The sequence below is a fragment of the Pelophylax lessonae genome, assembly GCF_965119305.1.
Source record: "Pelophylax lessonae genome assembly, chromosome: 3".
NCBI classification, from domain to species: Eukaryota; Metazoa; Chordata; class Amphibia; order Anura; family Ranidae; genus Pelophylax; species Pelophylax lessonae.
In genome coordinates, this window is record NC_138770.1 from 279977403 (window position 1) to 279999954 (window position 22552).

General features: G+C 48.3%; 1 protein-coding gene across 2 annotated transcripts in view; it reads left to right on the top strand.

Moving 5' to 3' along the window:
• The first annotated feature begins 816 nt into the window (after nucleotides 1-816).
• Nucleotides 817-22552, top strand: part of FXR1 (FMR1 autosomal homolog 1) — a 135676-nt gene continuing 113940 nt past the window's right edge. For both annotated transcript variants that reach the window (XM_082249408.1, XM_082249409.1), the window contains exon 1: nucleotides 817-971. In XM_082249408.1, coding sequence (XP_082105534.1) covers nucleotides 921-971 — 51 coding nt within the window. In that variant the 5' untranslated portion in view covers nucleotides 817-920. The remainder of the gene's footprint in view (nucleotides 972-22552) is intronic.

Consider the following 22552-nt stretch of genomic DNA (forward strand, 5'->3'; position numbering starts at 1 on the left):
GAGAATAGGAGAGGTCCAAGAACTGGACTTTGGGGGACCCAGATGGAGAAAATAAGAGGAGAGAAGGAAGTAGAGTTGTAAGGGACACCAAAAAGGTGTGTTGGGATAGGTAGGAAGAAAACCAATAAAAAGTATAGTCATGGAGACCAAACGAGTAACGTTTCTGAGGAGGATGGGGTGGTCAACCATGTCGAAGGCAGCATTGAGGTCCAGGAGTACAGAATAGTGTCCATTGGTTTTCGCCATTAGTAAATCATTAAGATTTAGAAGAGTGGTTTCTGTGGTGTGTTGCGGGCGAAATCCAGACTGAAAGGGTTCAAGAAGGTTATTCCATGAAGTGGTCACTTAGTCGGATGTAGACCAGGCATTCAAGCAGTTTGGAGAAAAATTAAATAGACTCTAGTGGTGCACGCGGAGAGGAATAACACAAAAAGCTCTGACCCCCCCCAGCTCTATTAAAAACTAAACAAAAAAGTGTGTGCTTTGTATATGAGAGCCAATGTGCGAGGAGCTGGGGGGGGGGGGGGGGGGGTGCCGGAGAGTTCCCGCTCAGCAGGCACCTGTATGGGTCGGACGGTGTGTGAGAATTCCCAGAGAGGTGATGCTGCTTCTATTCCTGGCTGGGATGCCAGCGCTCTATAATTAGCAGACAACACATGCACGGTACTATATGTGGATGGGATCCCCGCCTTCCCTATTCCTTTCACGGCTAAGCACTACAAACCCGACTGAGTGAGTGTCCCCCCTCCTCCCCTCACACCCCGCGTGTCCTCTGCCTCCCTCTCCCCTGTGGCACCCACCATCTCCGGCCTGCTTCAGTCTCCTCCCCTTCCTCTCCTCCTCCCTGCCTCGCTCCCTCCCTCCTTGGGTGACGCAGAAACTTTCTAGAAATCCTTCCCATCGCCCTTTGCGTTTCCAACATGGAGGACCTGACGGTGGAAGTGCGCGGCTCTAACGGAGCTTTCTACAAGGTAAGTGGGGAGAGCGGGCGTGTCCCCGGTGTGACGAGGAGCGGGGACTCGTGAGGCCGGGCCTAAGTGTAGTGCGGGAGGGGGCGGCGGCCTGGGCTTGGCGGTGCTCTCCGGGCATGTACAGCGAGCAGTGGAGGCCGCGGCTTTGCGGTGTATGGAGAGCATTGTAGTCCCATGTCTGGGGGGACACTGTGCTCTCCTATTAGGATGGTGCTGACCTTATCATTGATTATTCATCTTCTGTGAGCCGAGGGGGATGATGGATCATATAGGGGCCTATCCTGAGAAGAGCTTCAAATGTCTACCTGGGTCAGAGTCTACATAGAGCTTGTCTATAATAATAATAATAATATTAAGGGGGGGGGGGGGGGGCATGTTTGGGATCAGACATAATAATATTAGGGGGGCCATGTATGGGATCAGACATAATATTGGGGCCATGTATAGGATCAGACATAATAATATTTGTGGGGGCCATGTATGGGATCAGACATTATTATAATATGATGTATGGGATCAGACATTATTATAATAATAATAATGGGGGCCATGAATGGGGTCAGGCATTATTATAATGGGGGCCATGTATGGGGTCAGGCATTATTATAATGGGGGCCATGTATGGGGTCAGGCATTATTCTAATGGGGGCCATGTATGGGGTCAGGCATTATTATAATGGGGGCCATGTATGGGTCCAGGCATTATCATTATAATAATGGGGGCCATGTATGGGATCAGGCATTATTATAATGGGGGCCATGTATGGGATCAGGCATTATTATAATAATAATGGGGGCCATGTATGTGAATGCATCAGTATTGATACTTCCTTCTGTATTCCCTATTTTGCAAATTGGTCTAGTAGATTATAAACTGTGGCGGGATTGTGGATGGGTGCCGTGTCTTGGCGTGGTTGGGGTTGGGCAGTGTGTCTTGGCGAGGGGGATTCCACATGGGCGCCGTGTCTTGGCGGGGGGGGGGGGGGGTGGATTCTGCATGGGCGCCGTGTCTTGGCAGGGGGGGGGTGGATTCCGCATGGGTGTTGTGTCTTGGCGGGGGGTATTCCCCATGGGCGCCGTGTCTTGTCTTCCTTCTGTATTCCCTATTTTGCAAATTGGTCTAGTAGATTATAAACTGTGGCGGGATTGTGGATGGGTGCCGTGTCTTGGCGTGGTTGGGCAGTGTGTCTTGGCGGGGGGGGGGAAGATTCCGCATGGGCGCCGTGTCTTGGCGGGGGGGGGGGTGGATTCCGCATGGATGTCGTGTCTTGGCGGGGGGTATTCCGCATGGGCGCCGTGTCTTGTTGGGGGGGGGGGGGGGGGATATTCTGCATGGGCGCCGTTTCTTGGCGGGGGGGTATTCCTCATGGGTCCCGTGTCTTGTCGGGGGGGGGGGGAAATATTCTGCATGGGCGCCGTTTCTTGGCGGGGGAATATTCTGCATGAGTGCCGTTTCTTGGCGGGGGTGTATTTCGCATTGGGTGCCGTGTCTTGGCGCAGAGGGGGGAATTTCTGCATTGGGTGCCGTGTCTTGGCAGGGGGGGGGGAATTTCCGCATGGGCGCCGTGTCTTGGGAGGGATTCCGCATGGGCGGTGTGTCTTGGCGGAGGGGGGAATTCCGCATGGGCTGTGTGTCTTGGCGGAGGGGGGGATTCCGCATGGGCGGTGTGTCTTGGCGGAGGGGGGGATTCCGCATGGGCGGTGTGTCTTGGCGGAGGGGGGGATTCCGCATGGGCGGTGTGTCTTGGCGGAGGGGGGAATTCCGCATGGGCGGTGTGTCTTGGCGGAGGGGGGGATTCCGCATGGGCGGTGTGTCTTGGCGGAGGGGGGGATTCCGCATGGGCGGTGTGTCTTGGCGGAGGGGGGGATTCCGCATGGGCGGTGTGTCTTGGCGGAGGGGGGAATTCCGCATGGGCGGTGTGTCTTGGCGGAGGGGGGGATTCCGCATGGGCGGTGTGTCTTGGCGGAGGGGGGGATTCCGCATGGGCGGTGTGTCTTGGCGGAGGGGGGGATTCCGCATGGGCGGTGTGTCTTGGCGGAGGGGGGGATTCCGCATGGGCGGTGTGTCTTGGCGGAGGGGGGGATTCCGCATGGGCGGTGTGTCTTGGCGGAGGGGGGGATTCCGCATGGGCGGTGTGTCTTGGCGGAGGGGGGGATTCCGCATGAGCGGTGTGTCTTGGCGGAGGGGGGGATTCCGCATGGGCGGTGTGTCTTGGCGGAGGGGGGGATTCCGCATGGGCGGTGTGTCTTGGCGGAGGGGGGGATTCCGCATGGGCGGTGTGTCTTGGCGGAGGGGGGATTCCGCATGGGCGGTGTGTCTTGGCGGAGGGGGGATTTCGTCTTGGCGGAGGGGGGATTCCGCATGGGCGGTGTGTCTTGGCGGAGGGGGGATTCCGCATGGGCGTCGTGTATTGGCGGGGGGGTGGATTCCGCATGGGCGGTGTGTCTTGGCGGAGGGGGGGGGGGATTCTGCATGGGTGCCGCGTCTTGGCGGGGGGGATTCTGCATGGGTGCCGTGTCTTGGCGGGGGTTTCTGCATTAGTGCCATGCCTTGGCGAGAGGGAGGGTTTCCACATGGGCGCCATGTCTGACAATAACAGCATACTTTCCTTGAAGTTAGATTTGTCAAGGCTCTTGTTAAATCTGATGTGCCCGCATGTTAAGCTTTTTCTAAAGCTGAACTTTGCCTGATTTCCGAACCCCAGTAAAATATGCCACTTTATGCAATCTGGGGAACATAAAAACTGACTTGTGGTTTTGCATGGGCACCTGACCTTATGTAAATGGACTGTGCTTCTAGGACCTTGGCAGTCTGTAGTGGGAACATTGATTACGTGTGGGTGCTCAACCTGTGGCCCTCCAGCTGTTGCTGAGTTACAAGTCCCATGAAGCATTGCAAGGCAGACTGGTATAAGCATGACTCCCAAAGGTAGAGGCATGATGGGACTTGTCATTTTGCAATTGTTGGAGGGCCACAGGTTGAGAGCACCCATGGATTAGGGTAATAGCATTGATCTCTACCATCCTAAGGTAACATGGTTCCAGTTTCGTATTACCTTCTGCAGTATATCGCAAAACAATAATGTAGCCCATCCACACTCTGAACCTCCTTTTCCTCTATTAGATCTGCAGTTTCTGACATTACTTATGTTTAACGTTACATGTCGCCCTTTGATTATGTCAAGGGCTGCATTTGAGGCCCCCTTTTAGCTCATACGTTGATAACTCTAGAACCTGAAAGAGATTTGCCTATTATCATGTCTTTCCACTTTGATTGTTGCTGTGTTTGTGTTCTGCCCTGCACAGACCAAAATGTTACTGGTCTTCCAAAATTATTTTTTTTGGAATGGAAGACTCCAGCAAATAGAAAAACTCAGATACGAAACTGAGCTGCTGAACTTTTCTTCCTGGCTGTATGTACTACTTTTGGAGTAATAACTGTTTTGATTCTTGAGCTGTGGTGGCCTAGGGGCCACATGTATCCTGTTGGCACTTATGTGTGGCCTTATATTACGTTTCTTTGTTGCCTATTCATTTTCTCTGCTTACGATTTAAAGTGGATCTTGCTGAGATATGTACTGAATGGCATAGGTAGGGAGCAAAAATGTGGAAGCCTTGATTTTTGTAAAGAGACTATAATACTGTTCTTTTGCATTCACATATGTGTATCCAGTCTGCAACTTTTCTGAAGCATGTTGCCAGTCTCTAACGACTACTGGGTGCCCAATTGTGTATATGGGACTGTATGGTTGTGTGTTTTCTTTTGTTTGTTTGTTTTTTTTCCTATTGACTCGGCTAGATGGACTTGTCTTTTTTTTTTTTTTTTTTCAACCTGACTAACTATATAACTGTAACTCCTATAGCATGTTGCAGTCTGGCAGCTTTCTCTAGGATTCGATCACTGTTTTTCATGTGTGGCCTTTATGCAATGTCTGGGGCTGCATTTGAGGCCCACTTTATCAAGTGAAGTGACCGCCGCTGCTCTAGAGAAGTGGTATCCAAACTGTGGCCCTTTTCTTATCTTTATCTGTCCCTTGGGGCACTATTCCACCAACTGACAACAATAATGGACACCATGCCCCCTACAGACATTATTTCTCCTAATAAAACCAATGATGGGGCACCAAAGCCAGGTCATTTCCTACTCCCGCTGGCCACAGTCTAGCCTTCATAAAGCATGAAGGACGGTAAACTGGCTCTTTGCTTAGAAAGCTTGGAGACCCCTGGTCTAGAGCAAAGGGGAGGTGCTTGGTGCCCCAGAATTTTATATAGGATTTATATAATGGCAACAGTTTGCACAGCTCTTTTCTCGATGAAAGGATCCAGTGCAATTAGAATACAATTAAACATGAGGAATAAGAGGGCCCTGCCCATGGGGAGCTTACAATCTATCACAGATTCCTGAGGGCCAGAATGTAAAGGGATAAAGCTTTTCTAGGAGTTTATTTTGGTGTGCCATTGTGATTGGACCCATACATTGTAGCACGGTATCCAGTTGTCTGCTGGCTCAGCAAATTTTCTGTGGGTGTTCTAAGCATGTTAGTAGGTACACTCTTAGTTGACGCAACCTTGCTAGGAAACCATTCAATGACTGTAAACAGTTGTCTTTTCACTCCTGTCTTACAATAACTGCTGTCAAAGTATAGGTAAAACCTGTTTATGTATGCAGGAGATTTTGGCTGATGCATTTCTGAACAAAGTGGTTTTATAAGATGTAATCAGTTTAGTATTTTTAATCTAGCATTAAATATTTTAGTGACATGACCTTTGGTGTTTTAAATATATTTGTTGGTTAGGCCTTGGCATGCATTGCTATTTAATATGCTGTCATAACTATTCATCCTAAATAAGGAGCGATGTTTTGGATTTTGTCTATCTCGCCTATCTATCTTTTTACAGAAACACATGCAAGAAGAGCTAGCCTGCAAAGAGAAGATTTGTATATGTACCTGTCCTACCACCTGAGTTGCCGTACTTGTCTCTAGGAGATATTCTTGCTGAAGACTCTGAAGCATCCGGAAACACCTCTGGGTGTGCTGGGTGCCTGGTCAACTATTGTGCACTATGGTACCTTCTGCTAGTAGTCTCTGCGCCCCTTTATGACAAATGTTTAATTGGGTTACTTACATAAAAAAAGACCAGCCTTGTAAAAGAAGCCCATCTATACCTGCACCCTTCTGGTGGCCTGTGTTGTAAAACTGCAACTTCAGTGCTGTCTGACCGCTGTAGGTATACCATGTTTCCAGGTGTGTAAATACATGCAGTTTCTGTTGCACACAGTGGTTTATCATGCCAGCTCATGCGACTAGTAGGGACAGACGTGGTAGGGGAGCAGGTATTCAACTTATCTGACTGGCTGCATAACTTCAGTGGCTAGAGAGCAGTAAGGCCTCATGCACACTGGGCGTTTAGCGCCTCTGCATAAGATTCTGGTGTATTTGTTTGGACATAGGGGAACAGGTGTGCACTTCCTGCAGCCTGTAAAACTCGGAAAGGCTGAAAGCTGCTGGGGCTAGATGGTGCACCAAATGGTACTAATGTTTAGGGCAGCATTGCACCCAGGGATGAATGACCAGACTGCAAGAAATCTGCATTTTTGACATTTTATCTCTGGGTGCAAGCTACCCCAAAGCAAGCCATAGATGGAGCGATTTTCTTTTGCAGGAAATAAAATTACTTGATTTCTCCCATCAAAACAGTCAGTGTTTGAAGGAATCCCATCCGCTGAGCCATTGGGGTGGTTTTACTAAAATGGGAGTGTGAAAAATCTGGTGCAGCTCTGCATAGAAACCAATCAGCATCTGGGGTTTTTTTTGTCAAAGCTTAGTTGAACAAACTGAAGTTAGAAGCTGATTGGCTACCATGCACAGCTGCACCAGAGTTTACGTTTTCCCCATTGTGTTCTCCTAGGAGAGCCGTCTCTGCTAGCAGAACACAGTGATCACTGCTAGTGGCTTTAACGGCCGCCAGCAATGACTGCATGTAAAATCCGGCAGGCTGTTTGAACTCAAGTTGAAAGATCAACTTAACCGGCTAAGATTGGAACTGCCTATGGCCAGCATAAATGTTGGTACCACTATGTGCTCCGTCCAGCCGCAGCAGCTTTCACCCCCCTCATAGAATTTTACAGGCGCTGGCAGCAGGCGTGGACAGTGCTCCAATGCCTTCCGCCCACACTAAAACGCCAGAATCTCATTTACAGGGGCTAAACTCCAGTGTGTATGAGGTCTTTATTGATAGCATGTTAAGTGTGCTGCCAGAGAGGTTAGTACCTCTTTTACAGCATTTCAATTAGATGACCAATGTCATTTAATTCAGAGTGAGGTTGCAGTAATTAGGGGACAGTCAGTATTGCTGTATAGTAAGAAAAAGACCTAAAATATGTTGCCAAGGAGTTGACAGTTCCAGTTCAAGTGTATTTCAGCTGTTCCTGTCACTCTCCTATCACAGGCGCATTGTCAGCTATTTGAAGCATGTTCGCCTTTCTATTTATAACCTGGCTTCCTTCATGTGCTGGTCTATATAGAAAATAATTTCTTTAATTTTGTCAAAGTTTTAGTAGTGCCTTAATTTGTTTTCCCAGTACCTAAGTATCTTCGACCAATCAGAGGAAGTTGTGTGTTCATTGATAAAAACACAAGACTTCTGAAAGGTGGAAGGTACTTGGCATCACTTTAACTCTTCCAGCAGACAGGAAGTCGCCTGACCTGCTGCCGAAAAACAGTGCCTCTTAGGCCAGGACCCAGGTTCATATTCAGGGTTTTGAAAATGATCGACGCTTCGCTGTATCGCGTTTCAGCCATTAACGATTCTGCGCCAATGCAGAATCCAGCTGAATCGCGATTGTGCATGACGTCATCCCGACTTCTCCCCCCTACAGAAGTGTAATTACGGCACTGGCGGTGTAATGTGTTGGTGCTCTTTCGCATCCTGCTGCTGACAACTTGCCCGTGGGCTGGCTGCACCCGGCGCCATTGCACCACAATTGGATGTTTTAACCTCAGGAGGCACGCGCTGCAATATGTCGGCATGCCCCCACCTACGCTCCCCCCGACACTTGATTTGTAGCTCTGCACAACTGTCACCTCCCCAATGGGGCGGGTGTTACGCCACTGTGACACGACTGTTACATAGAAGAGCACAGGGATAAGGCACAGTCTGCTTCAGCAATGAACTGAGATTGGGGAAGGGGGGCGGTAGGTTTACATGACCAGAGACCAGCCTGTCATCCTTATTGTAAGTGAGGGGTGAGTGTATAGAAGTGGCACATCCCTGCTGTATCTATCCAGTCTGTGTATACTGAGTGCTATCACATTGGGGGCTGCACTCCTTTTTTTTTTTTTTTTTTTTCTTTTTTTTACTGTCTAGTTCCTTCCTGAAATTTCCCTATAATCTTTCCCCTCTGGAAACCACTATCTGCAAGCAGTATACTTCATTCTGTTGCTGATTGAAATGCCTTTTTATTTTATTTTTATTTTTTGCAGTGATGTTGACCTGTTGTCTATCCAAGTTGCTGCCAAAAGACTGATCAGTGATTTGTTAAAGTGATACGAAAGGGTATTATTCGTTTTTCTTTAAAATAAGAAAAGATATAATACTTACCTGATGACCATCTCTGTATCATATCTTCAGTCTCTTACCATCTCCTGTAGTAGAATCTCTGAAGTCTCTGACCGTCTCTCTTGTATCGTGTCTGCAGTCTGATCGTCTCTCTTGTATTTTGTCTGAAGTCTCTGACCGTCTCTCTTGTATCGCGTCTGAAGTCTCTGATTGCCTCTCTTGTATCGCGTCTGCAGTCTCTGACTGTCGCTCTTGTATCGTGTCTGCAGTCTCTGACTGTCGCTCTTGTATCGTGTCTGCAGTCTCTGACTGTCGCTCTTGTATCGTGTCTGCAGTCTCTGACTGTCGCTCTTGTATCGTGTCTGCAGTCTCTGACTGTCGCTCTTGTATCGTGTCTGCAGTCTCTGACCGTCTCTCTTGTATCGCGTCTGAAGTCTCTGATTGCCTCTCTTGTATCGTGTCTGCAGTCTCTGACCATCTCCTATAGTATATTGGGGGGGGGGGGTGCCTGGAGCTCCTCTAAGTTTTTAAGTTTTTTTTATTTTTTTTCCCTGCTGTGTTCAGACTTTGCTACATGCAGGGAGTGTTCTCCTCCTCCCTTTTTTGTTTGTTTTCTTTTTTTTGAGTTGAGTTCTTCAGGCTGCTTGAATTTTTGATGAAAACCATGGGCAGTAATCGTGATGCATCGCAGAATTGAATAGAATTGTTGACAGCATAATCGTAATCGAATCGTGAGACCGATGAAGATGCGCACCTTTAATTCACATACAGTGGGTACGGAAAGTATTCAGACCCCCTTAAATTTTTCACTCTTTGTTATATTGCAGCCATTTGCTAAAATCATTTAAGTTCATTCTTCTTCCTCATGAATGTACACATAGCACCCCATACTGACAGAAAAACACAGAATTGTTGACATTGTTGCAGATTTATTAAAAAAGAAAAACTGAAATATCACATGGTCCTAAGTATTCAGACCCTTTGCTCAGTGTTTAGTTTGAAGCCCCCTTTTGATCTAATACAGCCAGGAGTCTTTTTGGGAAAGATGCAACAAGTCTTTCACACCTGGATTTGGGGATCCTCTGCCATTCCTCCTTGCAGATCCTCTCCAGTTCTGTCAGGTTGGATGGTAAACGTTGGTGGACAGCCATTTTTAGGTCTCTCCAGAGATGCTCAATTGGGTTTAAGTCAGGGCTCTGGCTGGGCCATTCAAGAACAGTCACCGAGTTGTTGTGAAGCCACTCCTTCGTTATTTTAGCTGTGTGCTTAGGGTCATTGTCTTGTTGGAAGGTAAACCTTCGGCCCAGTCTGAGGTCCAGAGCACTCTGGAGAAGGTTTTTATCCAGGATATCCCTGTACTTGGCCGCATTCATCTTTCCCTCGATTGCAACCAGTCGTCCTGTCCCTGCAGCTGAAAAACACCCCCACAGCATGATGCTGCCACCACCATGCTTCACTGTTGGGACTGTATTGGACAGGTGATGAGCAGTGCCTGGTTTTCTCCACACATACCGCTTAGAATTAAGGCCAAAAATTTCTTTTTTGGTCTCATCGGACCAGAGAATCTTATTTCTCACCATCTTGGAGTCCTTCAGGTGTTTTTTAGCAAACTCCATGCGGGCTTTCATGTGTCTTACACTGAGGAGAGGCTTCCGTCGGGCCACTCTGCCATAAAGCCCCGACTGGTGGAGGGCTGCAGTGATGGTTGACTTTCTACAACTTTCTCCCATCTCCTGACTGCATCTCTGGAGCTCAGCCACAGTGATCTTTGGGTTCTTCTTTACCTCTCTCACCAAGGCTCTTCTCCCCTGATAGCTCAGTTTGGCCGGACGGCCAGCTCTAGGAAGGGTTCTGGTCGTCCCAAACGTCTTCCATTTGAGGATTATGGAGGCCACTGTGCTCTTAGGAACCTTAAGTGCAGCAGAAATCTTTTTGTAACCTTGGCCAGATCTGTGCCTTGCCACAATTCTGTCTCTGAGCTCTTTTAGGCAGTTCCTTTGACCTCATGATTCTCATTTGCTCTGACATGCATTGTGATCTGGAAGGTCTTATATAGACAGGTGTGTGGCTTTCCTAATCAAGTCCAATCAGTATAATCAAACACAGCTGGACTCAAATGAAGGTGTAGAACCATCTCAAGGATGATCAGAAGAAATGGAAAGCACCTGAGTTAAATATATGAGTGTCACAGCAAAGGGTCTGAATACTTAGGACCATGTGATATTTCAGTTTCTCTATCGCTCATTGACAGACGTAGTCTTCTTGATTCTCAAGAGCTGGGTTATGTTGTCTCCGCAGGAGTAGGACTAGGCAGAATGACAAAACGTTCTGGCTCCACCCTAGGGGGCAGTCCCTGAGGGTATATCCTCCCTCTCTCTGCTACAGGGAATCAGTTTTTTTCTGTCTAGTCAGGAGTAAGGACCTAAGTTCCTTGCTGGGATCTTTTGGTCCTGGCAAGACTTTTTTTCTTTAAGAAAAAGACATTTTTTTAGGTAGTTTTCTCCAGTGTTTTTTTCCTGTGAGATCTTCAAGCAAAAATGCCGGACTGGGCGACACTTGTGGTCACCCCAGCCGGCCTACGAGCGCGGGCAGACCATGGCATTGCGCTTGGTCGGCCGCGACATATTCAAGTAAGTATGCGGGGCCGGGCGACGGGCTGGATGTTGAGATCCAGTGGTCACCCCGGTTTCTGCCTAAAAGCGCGTGCAGACCAGTGCGCTGAGTCGGCCGCGACGGAGTCCCAGTAAAGGGACTGACTTTGCGAGTTAAAAGCTCGCTTGGACGCCAGGTACCAGAAGAGTCGAGGCGTCCACAAACCCCCACCCCGGTGGAGAGGGTATTGTGAAGAGAGGGTGCCTGTCGGTTCGGTATGGTGAGTAAACGTTCCCTTTTTTCCTCATTTATGAGGCAGTATATATTATGGGCCCCTCCATACATGGTCAGTATATATCTGATACTTACAAGTCCCCCTTGTAATACAGCATGTGTTTGTGGGAAGTGGACTTGGTTCAAGAGCTAACACTCTACCCAGCAGACTGTAACATTACAGTAGACATAGGAGGTATAATCCTACCTTATGTGCAGTGTATCTCTGTAGATCCATATGTCACCTCTCAGCAGAGTGCAGGTGGATGTGCTGGGAAGACGATATCGGCGGTCCGCCGCCATTTTGCCGTAGACCGTATGCATATATGTCCTCAGGTCACGCCGGCCGCCATGTTTTTGGAGTCTTATGTCTCTTCTATGGGGGCGGCCATGTTTTGTGAGCCCAGCTTCCTCGTGGAGGGCTGGGAACGCCGGAAGGCGTACACAGGGGGCGGAGCCACGCCTTCTGCCCGGGAAAAAGCAAACAGCTCCTTCCAGTCTGTGTAAGACAGACGCTGGCTGCAGTTTATTGGAAACTGCACTGCATCGGTTGGTGAGCCTTGGGGGTCCCTCTCTCTCTCTCTGGGATCGAGAAGCAGGTACTCTGAGGGGCGCTATTGCGCTAGGGGGAGACATACAAAAAAAAAAAAAAGTTTTTTTGTTTTTGCTGGCAAAGGTGTCCTGTATTAACATGGACCCTGCCACTCATGTATCTCCTCCGGATCCCCTCGAGGGGTCTGCGGGATCCTCCAGCACCCCATTGACAATTGAATCTTTGTCAGCTATTATGGAAACTTTTGTGTCCCGGGTGGAAGTGGCTTGTCAGGGACAGGGCGCAAGAAAGCGACCCCCGCCTAACCCCTTATTATCTGAAACCTCGGATTCAGACTCTGAGCCTATTTCTGCAGTTGCAGGTACTTCATCTGGTATTGGTGTCTCGGGTCCTGTCTCTTCAGACAGTGAGGAGGATGTTTCGGCATCTGCCATAGCCCGAGAGGAAGCGTTGGTAAACGCACTCATTGTATCTGTTCAAGAGACTTTAAGGTTACAGGGTATTCCATCAGAAATAGCTGAAACTGAGATCCCTTTTGGGACTAAAAAGCGCATCAAAGTGGCAAAGGTTTTTCCATTGCCCAAATGTTTTGGCAATCCAATCGATGAAGAATGGCGTCTGCCAAAACGCACTTTTAATATTTCCAAACGCATTGACAGGCGTTATCCGTTTGAGGAAACCCTTATTAAGAAATGGACAGAACCACCTGTGGTGGATTCACCTATTGCTAGATTGAATAAAGCCACGGTTATTCCTTTAGAAGACGCTCCGTCTTTTAAAGATCCAGTGGATCGCAAGATAGAAGCTATGTCTCGCACCATGTTTTCCTTGATTGGATCAGCTTTCAGGCCAATAATTGCTATTGGTCTGGTTTCGCAGGCTGTAACTGAATGGACCAAGTGGTTACGCCGGGACTTAGAAGAAGTCCCTCAGGCGGTATCAGATTTGTTGGAACAAATGATACAGGGGTTACAGTTTGTATGTGATGCGGCGTTAGACGCCACTCCATTAATGGCGCGAGCATCAGTCCCAGCAGTGGTTCTCAGGCGTACACTGCGGCTAAAAGGTTGGATAGCCGACCAAGGTTCCAAAAAAGCATTGGCTAATATCCCCTTTTCAGGAGAGCGTCTATTTGGAGCCAACTTAGATGAGATCATTAAGGATCTCACCGGTGGAAAGAGCACCTTTTTACCGCAAAATTTTAAAGATAGAGGAACTCGTCAAAGACGAGGGCCTTCTTTTTCTGCTCACAAGAGGTTTTTTCGTCCAGCGGGTGGAAAAACGAAGTCCTCCAAAGCTCCTGCAGGAGGCGTCAGGGGTCGTTGGTCGGGCAAGCAAAAGCCCGCCCCCTCCAGACCTGAAGATAAACCATCCAAAGCCTGAAGGTGCGCCCCCACCCATAACTGGGGTGGGGGGACGTCTTCGCCGGTTCCCGGATCCATGGCTTTCCAGAATCCCGGACAAATGGGTTTGCGAAGTCATAAAGTCAGGGTACAAGATCGAGTTTCGATCTCTCCCACCGGCGCGATTCTTCCCTTCCAATATCCGACTATCTCCGGATCGTCTAGAAGATCTGCGGAGATCAGTCACAGATCTACTACAACAAGGAGTGGTAGTCCACGTTCCTTGGACAGAACGGTTTCTAGGGTTTTATTCAAACCTGTTTACAATACCCAGGAAAGAGGGCAAAGTGCGTCCAATTCTGGACTTAAGAGCGCTCAATTCTTTCGTCAACATAAGAAGATTCAGAATGGAGTCCATTCGCACGGTAGCAGCCTTCCTGCATCCAGGGGATGTCCTAGCGTCCATAGACATCAAGGACGCCTATCTTCACATTCCCATTTTCGCAGGACATCAGCGTTTTCTACGCTTTTCCGTAGAGGAGAACCACTATCAGTTTGTGGCGTTACCTTTCGGTCTCGCCACGGCTCCGCGGGTCTTCACAAAGGTGTTGGCCCCTATGTTGGCACTTCTGCGCCAAAGAGGTATATCGATTCTAGGTTACCTAGACGAACTTCTGCTTCATGCAGAGTCTCCTCAGACCTTGCTACAAAACATAGAAATTACTATGATTTCTTTACAGGAATTCGGGTGGCTGGTGAACCAGCAAAAGTCATTTCTGGTTCCCACCCAGAGGCTCGAATATCTGGGTGTAATTCTAGACACAGTCAGGACGAGAGTTTTCCTTCCGGTAGGGAAACTTCGAAAGATTCAATCAGCAGTCCAGTTGTTACTGTCCAACAGCTGGTCTTCCCTTCGGACGTGCATGAGGGTTCTGGGGTTGATGGTGGCTTCATTCGAAGCAGTCCCATTTGCCCAGTCCCATACCCGAATTCTTCAGCAAGAGATTCTTCTCAGATGGAATCGGAATCCGGAATCCCTGGACAATCAGATACGATTGAGCAAACAGACCAGAGAGTCTCTGGTTTGGTGGCTTCGGTCTCCAATGCTCAGCCAGGGAAAGTCATTTCTGCCAATATATTGGACGATAGTGACCACGGATACCAGTCTATCCGGATGGGGAGGAATTCTTGGTCAGTTATCTGTCCAGGGACTTTGGTCCCCGGAAGAATCCAGGTTACCGATAAATGTATTGGAACTGAGAGCGATCAGACTTTGTCTGATTCACTGGACCGAGCAGCTCCAGGGCAGCCCGGTTCGGATCCAGTCAGACAATGCCACGGCCGTGGCTTATGTCAATCATCAGGGGGGCACCAAGAGTGTCCGAGCGGCCAAAGAAGTGGCTTGCATTCTTCGCTGGGCGGAACGATTTGTTCCAGCAATCTCTGCGGTGTTCATTCCGGGGGTGGAGAATTGGCAGGCAGATTATCTCAGCCGTCAGACCCTGGATCAGGGGGAATGGTCCCTCCATCCAGACGTTTTCCACCAGTTGTGCCTACGGTGGGGCACCCCGGATGTGGATCTGTTGGCATCACGATTCAACAGGAAAGTTCAGAGATTCGTGGCTCGCTCCCGCGATCCTCTAGCAGAAACCGCAGACTCACTGATCGCCCCGTGGGGGCAATACCAGCTAATATATGCCTTCCCTCCTCTCGCGTTACTGCCAAGACTTCTTCGCAGAATAGAGGAGGAAGGAATCCCAGTAATCCTGGTAGCTCCGGACTGGCCTCGTCGAGCTTGGTACGCCGACATGGTCAGACTGGTGGCGGACGTCCCGTGGAGACTTCCTCTCAGGGAGGATCTACTGTCTCAGGGACCGATCTTCCATCCTGCTTTACGATCGCTGGCTTTAACGGCCTGGCTATTGAGACCCAGGTGCTGAAGGACAAAGGTTTGTCAGCTTCAGTTATTCCTACTCTAGTTGAAGCAAGGAAAGCGACTTCCAGAAAGATTTATCATCGCACATGGAAGTCCTACATTGCATGGTGTGAACCTTTGGGGTTCCGTCCTCGGTCTTATTCGATTAGTCGAATATTGGCTTTTCTGCAACAAGGGGTTGAGCAGAAACTGGCCTTGAGTACTATCAAGGGTCAGGTCTCAGCATTGGCCATCTTCTTTCAGAAGCCTTTGGCTACTCATTCCTTGGTGCGGAACTTCATCCAGGGGGTGCGACATCTGGCTCCGCCAGTGCACGCGCCGTTACCCCCCTGGGATCTTAATTTAGTGTTGTCGGTTCTTCAGAAACCTCCCTTTGAAGATATTAGGGAGATTCCTCTACCCACGTTGTCCCAGAAGGTGGCCTTCTTGGTGGCTATTACTTCTGCACGCAGGGTGTCAGAACTGGCCGCATTATCTTGTCGTTCACCATATCTGGTGGTTCATAGAGATAAGGTGGTTCTTCGTCCGAATCCATCCTTCCTACCAAAAGTGGTTTCAGAATTTCATCTGAATGAAGAGATTGTATTACCTTCCCTGTGTCCTAAGCCCAGTCATCCTCGGGAGTTTGCGTTACACTCCTTGGATGTGGTCCGGGCGATCAGGGTATACTTGAAAACGACAGACTCGTTTCGCAAGACGGATTCACTTTTTGTGATCCCAGATGGACCCAAAAAGGGGTTGCCTGCATCTGCCGCGACCATTTCCAGATGGATCAGACAGACGGTAGTACAGGCTTATTCTATTAAGGGTCGGGAGCCCCCGTTCCCTGTTAAGGCGCACTCCACTCGGGCACTTAGTGCGTCATGGGCCTTTCGCCATCAGGCGTCAGTGGTCCAGGTGTGCAAGGCGGCTACCTGGTCGTCGGTGCATACCTTCTCTAAACATTATAAAATTGATGTAATGGCATCGTCTGATGCCTCATTTGGCCGCAAGGTTTTGCAGGCCGCAATTTGAGGAGACCAGTGGTCTACCTCGAGGGTTTTTTTCCGTTGGAAAATTTTTTCTTTAGTCTCATTCTTTGTTTATAATGAGCCTTTAAAACTTCTAGTTTGGCACCGGTTGGGCCTACTAGATTGGATTTGATTTTGTCAATCCCACCCCTCATTTGTGGCACTGCTTCTGGATGTCCCAGCTCTTGAGAATCAAGAAGACTACGTCTGTCAATGAGCGATAGAGAAAAATGGATTTTTGTAAGAACTTACCGTAAAATCCTTTTCTCTTAAGCTCATTGACAGACGTAGTACCCGCCCCTCTATCATTGAGTTGGGTTGGGTTAAATTCTCTGTACTGCTTTAAACAGAACTGATTCCCTGTAGCAGAGAGAGGGAGGATATACCCTCAGGGACTGCCCCCTAGGGTGGAGCCAGAACGTTTTGTCATTCTGCCTAGTCCTACTCCTGCGGAGACAACATAACCCAGCTCTTGAGAATCAAGAAGACTACGTCTGTCAATGAGCTTAAGAGAAAAGGATTTTACGGTAAGTTCTTACAAAAATCCATTTTTTTCTTTTTTAATAAATCTGCATCAATGTCAACAATTCTGTGTTTTTCTGTCAGTATGGGGGTGCTATGTGTACATTCATGAGGAAGAAGAATGAACTTAAATGATTTTAGCAAATGGCTGCAATATAACAAAGAGTTAAAAATTTAAGGGGGTCTGAATACTTTCCGTACCCACTGTATGTGCGTTCGTGCACAGATTATAGGTAGAGCAGCCCATTCATATCTATGAGCTTCCCTACCTGAGAGGAACGCAGGGGAAAAAGTCCCTGACCCTTTTTTAAAATTGCATCAAACCACATTGTGTTGCGGCACCATGTGGTTTGGCCCATGCATAAACGTGTCATGGGTGCCATTCACAATTACTAGCACTCTTGCACGGTTCTCTGCAGGTCAGGAACATGCACGTTTTTTTTGCGTGTGTTCCCCAGCTGCAGAGATGGAAATTTTGCCTTCCTGTATGTAGCTAATGCTACTACAGTCCAATACAGCACACACATTGACTGCATCCCAATTCTAAAATAGTTGGGACGTTGTGTAAAATCTATATAAAAGCAATGCTATGATCTGCAGGTCTCATAAACCCATATTTCGCTTTCGTTCATTGATGGACACAGCTCCTTTATCATCTTTACTATATTGGGTTATACTGCCCCCTACAAGAGTAGGACTTTAGGGAGGAAAAAGCTTGACTACGCTTTTGGGGCAGGCCCAGGGGGTATACTCTCAGCTATAGGCACTCAGTATTTTTTTCTGCCTCCTCAAGAGTAAGGACCTAGTTCCTTGCTTGGGACTCTGGTACTGGCAATTTTTTAATTTTGAATGGAACTTTTTCCTATGTTTATTATTTAGTTCCTTTGAGAATCTACAATTAACTGCCGGACTGGGCGACTTGACTTTATAATCTAGATCCAGTGGGTCCCCCAGTCTGGCCAGCGAGCACGCACAGACCTCAGCTTCGTGCTAGGGGGCTGGCCTGTGAGTTAAACGTCTCTCAAGGGTGCATACGACCTGGCCTTGGCCTGAGTTGCCGACCGCCCCATTCCGATGGAGCACTGGTCTGTCAGGAGCAGTGCCCACACTGTTCCTGGTATAAGTAGCTGTCCCCCCTTTTCAACTGGAGGGTTTTGGGGTGGATGTGGACCCCTCCCTGGGACGGTGGGACCCTCCGGCTCTCCCTCCTATCCCCAGCTCCTCTAAAATTTCGGTGGTCACTGTGGGTCTTCCGGCACCCCTCTACCCCCCCTGGTGAGGTTATGACCTGGCTTTTGCCGCAGGCTTCTAAAAGGGGCATGTTTTAATTACTGCTGGCCGGGTTTTTCTTGGTGTGCAACGAAGGGGGAGGGGGGGGGGTTGAGCAGGGTTCCTCGCCACCCTTAGGATTGGTGATTAGGGCAGGGATGTCCTCTGGGCTCCCTGCTGCAGTCGTTGGGGTGGGGAAGCAAGTGTTTTGGCATCCGCAAGTCCGCGCCTCACACAGCCGGATCTGACCATAAATTTAGGCCGTGGCTTTGGCGCCTACTGATCGGGAGCTATGTGGGGCGGCCCCAGTGAGGGTGGCTGAAGCCACTACCCTCCGTTTGGGTATCCGCCCTCCACTCCGCTGCCCGTGGGTGGTCGCCTCCACTGAAGCTCATGCCCAAGTGGCTTGGAGTCTTGTCCAGAAAAATTTAGGCCGCGGCCTACTAGGCCATGCGGCCGAGTCGGGCGCCTCGGCTGAGGGGCGCCCCAGTGAGGTTAACTGAAGCCCCTTCTCTTTCTTTTGGGCATCTGCCTGGTTGGGATCCGTACACTTGCGGCTGGACCTCCACAAAAATGTATGCCGTGGCTTGCGGCCTACTAGGCTATGCGGCCAGCTTGGCACCTCCCTTGGAAGGGGTGGCGCTTAGAGCTGCACGATTAATCGTTAAAAAAATCATGATCTTGATTCACCCCCCCTCATGATCTTAAAGAGGAAGTAAACCCTCCTCTGCAACTTGTACCTATAGGTAAGCCTATGATAAGGCTTACCTATAGGCAGACTTGTATAAAGTACTCGAAATTTCTACTTGAGTAAAAGTACAAGTGCTCGATCAAAAAGTGACTTGAGTAGAAGTGGAAGAGCTCGCAGAAAAAGTTACTTAAGTAGAAGTACTAAAGTATTCAACATTTTTTTTACTTAAGTATTGCAAGTAGTTTTTTCAAAAAATTTGCTACTTAAGTACTAAAAGTAAAAAGTACCAGTAGTTTTGAAAAAAAAATTCTACTCAAGTACTGAAAGTAGAAGTACAAGTACTGTGTTATGTAGTTATTAAAGAAAGAAGTCAAAAGTTTGAACATCATATTGTTTTTTATTATTTCAAATGATTTATTCAAATGATTAACCTGTGTTTGTTAGTAGTTTCTTGATGCACTTTAAGCGCTGTAGCACCATTTATTTGTTTGTTTCATATTTTCTTTTTATTGGAAAGATTTGGTATAGCAGCTTTTATTATACACAGCCTTTATTTTCGTATGCGCTGATTTACAAATGACATTATACTCATTTTTTTGAGCTTTATGCAACCTGCCATCTACTGTTCTGGCAGTGGTAATTTTTTTAAAAGTAACGAGTAACTATGCAGCACAAAAAAAAAATATCGGAGTAGAAGTATCGAAATCATCGAAAAAATGTAGTGAAGTAGGAGAAAAAAATTCTACTCTAGGAAAGTACAGATACCGCATTTCGGTACGTAAAGAGGAAGTAAAGTCAGAAAAAAAAAACGAGAAAAAAAAAGCCCTGTAAAGAGAGAGGCATAATGAGCTAGTATGCATCGCATACTAGCTCATTATGTAGTACTTACCTTAAAACGAAGCCCCCGCCGTGCCGCCACCTCAGCGACAGGACGGCGACATGTCCTGCCGTCCCGCTTCCGGGTTCGCGTCCTCCGGCCATCTGATTGGCCGGAGGCGCGATTACATCACTCCCGCGCATGCGCGCGGGAGCCGCCGTTCACGGCACTGAGCTCTGAAGGAACGGCACGGGTGGCCGTTCCCTCAGAGCGCCTGCGCCGATGACGTCATCGGCAGTTTGCGCTGTAAATATCTCCTAAACGGTGCAAGTTTGGGAGATATTTATAGCACCTATAGGTAAGCCTTAATATAGGCTTACCTATAGGTAAAAGTTATACAAGAGGGTTTACAACCTCTTAAAGTACAGTACTTAAGTAGTTCTACTTTGTTACTATACATCTCTGCCTATAGGTACTGTAAATATCTCCTAAACATGTACAGTTTAGGAGATATTTAGCTTGCATGCAGCCAGTGAAATCACTGGCGCGTGCGCTCTGAAGGAACAGCCGCTCCTGCCGTTCCTTCAAAGCCCAGTGCCGTGAAAGTCGGCTCCCGTGTGCATGCGCGGGAGTAACGTCACCGCGGCTCCAGCCAATCCGATGGCCGGATGCCGCAAACCTGGAAGAAGAGCGCCCGAACATGTCGCCCGTGAGAGGTGAGTGAACGGCGCTGCGGAGCTTCGTTCTAAGGTAAGTATTTCATAATGAGCTAGTATGCGATGCATACTAGCTCATTATGTTTGTCTTTCAGGTGTTTATTTAAAAAAACAAAAATTCAGAGGTTTACAACCTCTTAAAAACAGCATGTCCTCAATTCTTATAGAGCTGTTCTCTGCTCACTCACAGCTGTCAAAAGAAAAAAAAAAAAGAGCCTTCACAAATGTTTATCAACATTAAGGCTGCTAGATACATTGTAAAACATTGTGTTTTATAGTTATCATTTCGTTCTTTTAGGTCAAAGGAATGATCTGTGAGGGTAGTTTAACCTCTTAAAGACTAAGCCTTTTTTCTGACACTTTTTGCTTACAAGTTAAAATCAGTATTTTTTGCTAGAAAATTACTTAGGACCCCAAACATTATATATATCATTTTATATTTATATATATTTTTTTTTTTTAGCAGAGACCCTAGAGAGTAAAATGGCTATCGTTGCTATATGTTATGTCACACTGTATTTGCACCGAAGTCTTTCAACCACAGCTTTTTCTGAAAAAATACACTTTCATTTAAAAAAACTAAACAGTAAAGTTAGCCCAATTTTTTTTGTATAATGTAAAAGATGTTACGCCGAGAATTGAGAGAATCCTGATCTTTATTCGAAGCAAAAAAATTGTGACTCATTTTATCCAGAATCATGCAGCTCTAGTGGCACTGTGGGGTTTATTTTTTGATGGCAGCCATGCCCCCAATATTGCGTAGGGCACCTGCCCCTTTTTAGCACTGCGGGACCATCAGGGCCCCCTTTTTAAGGGGCTATTTCCCATTATGCGGGGCCTCTATGGAGGGGTTCGGAGGGCGACCCCCCCTTGTTTTTTTGTGGGGTCCAGTAGGTGGTCCATTCGTGTGGCCCTTGGTCGGCGTACCCTTTGCGGGATCGCAGTCGGCAGCCCTCCCCTGATTATGTTTTCCGGGTGAGCACCTCGTCTCTCATCTGTCTCATCAGATCTTGAATCTCTTTCGACAGACGCGAGTCACCCTTCTGCACAGTTGTCAAACTGGCAGGCCTCCAGCTGTTGCGGAAATTCAAGTCCCATGAGGCATTGCAAGGCTGACAGTTGCAAGCATAACTCCCACAGGCAGAGGCATGATGGCACTTGTAGTTCCGTAGCAGCTGGAGGGCCGCCAGTTTGACACCCCCTGCCCTACTGGGTCTGTGTCCACGCACCCCGAGTGCCCAGATGGTGAGGATGATGCCTCTGCTCCTCTAATGTGCACAGAAAGGCGCTGGTGGATGCACCGATTTTGTCAGTGCGTGAAACTTTTAAAATGGGGGATGCAGCTGATGCTGCGCAGAGGTCCCTTTTGGCACCCACAGGCCCTACAGTGGGTGTTCCCCTTTTCCTCTTGCTTTTACAACATTATCACAAAACAGTGGGGTTGTCCAAAACACACTCTTGTGGTCCCTAAGTGTTTTGCTATGCGGCATCCTTATGAGGATTCCCTGCTTAAAAAGTGGACGGTCCCACCTGTAGTGGACTCCCCGGTTTCCAGGTTAAATAAGTTACCTTAATTCCGGTTGAGGAGTCCCTGGCCTTTAACGATCCAGGTTGATAGGAGAGCGGAGGCTCTGGTCCGCCATATGTTCACTATGGCTGGTCCGGCACTTGGGCCGGTACTTACTATTGCCCTGGTGTCGCAAACCTTGCCCGAGTGGGCTAAACTTTTATGCTTGGACCTGGAGGGGAAACGGTTTCCCCCTGCCTTTTGTGGAGCTGGTGGATTTGTTGGTTCAGGGGCTACAGTTTATCTGTGATGCCTCTTTGGATGCGGCTCATTTTATTTCAAGGCTGTCTGTATCAGCAGTGGTCCTTAGGCATATTATCTGACTGAAATGCTGGTCTGCAGACCAAACTTCTAAGAAGGCCTTTTCTGATCTCCCCTTTTGTAGGGGATCACCTGTTTGGAGCTTCTTTTGATGACATCATTAAGGGTCTCGCAGAGGGGGGTGGAAGAGCACTCTTCTTCTGAAGGCCACCAAGGGCAAGGAGCCCCCTCGTAGACGTGGGTCACTCTTCTCAGCTCATTAGAGGCCTTTTCGTCCCTCAGGGTCTCAAGTCAAGGGATCTAAGCCCTTCAGGGCCTCCACCAGAGGTTCCAAGAGGACCTAGTCTGGGAAGCCACGAGCAGACTCTTACAGATCTAAACACATAGCTTTTTCTGCATGAAGGTGCGCCCTCATCCGTATCTGGGGTGGGGGGACATCTTTGCTGGTTTCTGGATCCTTGGACCTCTCTT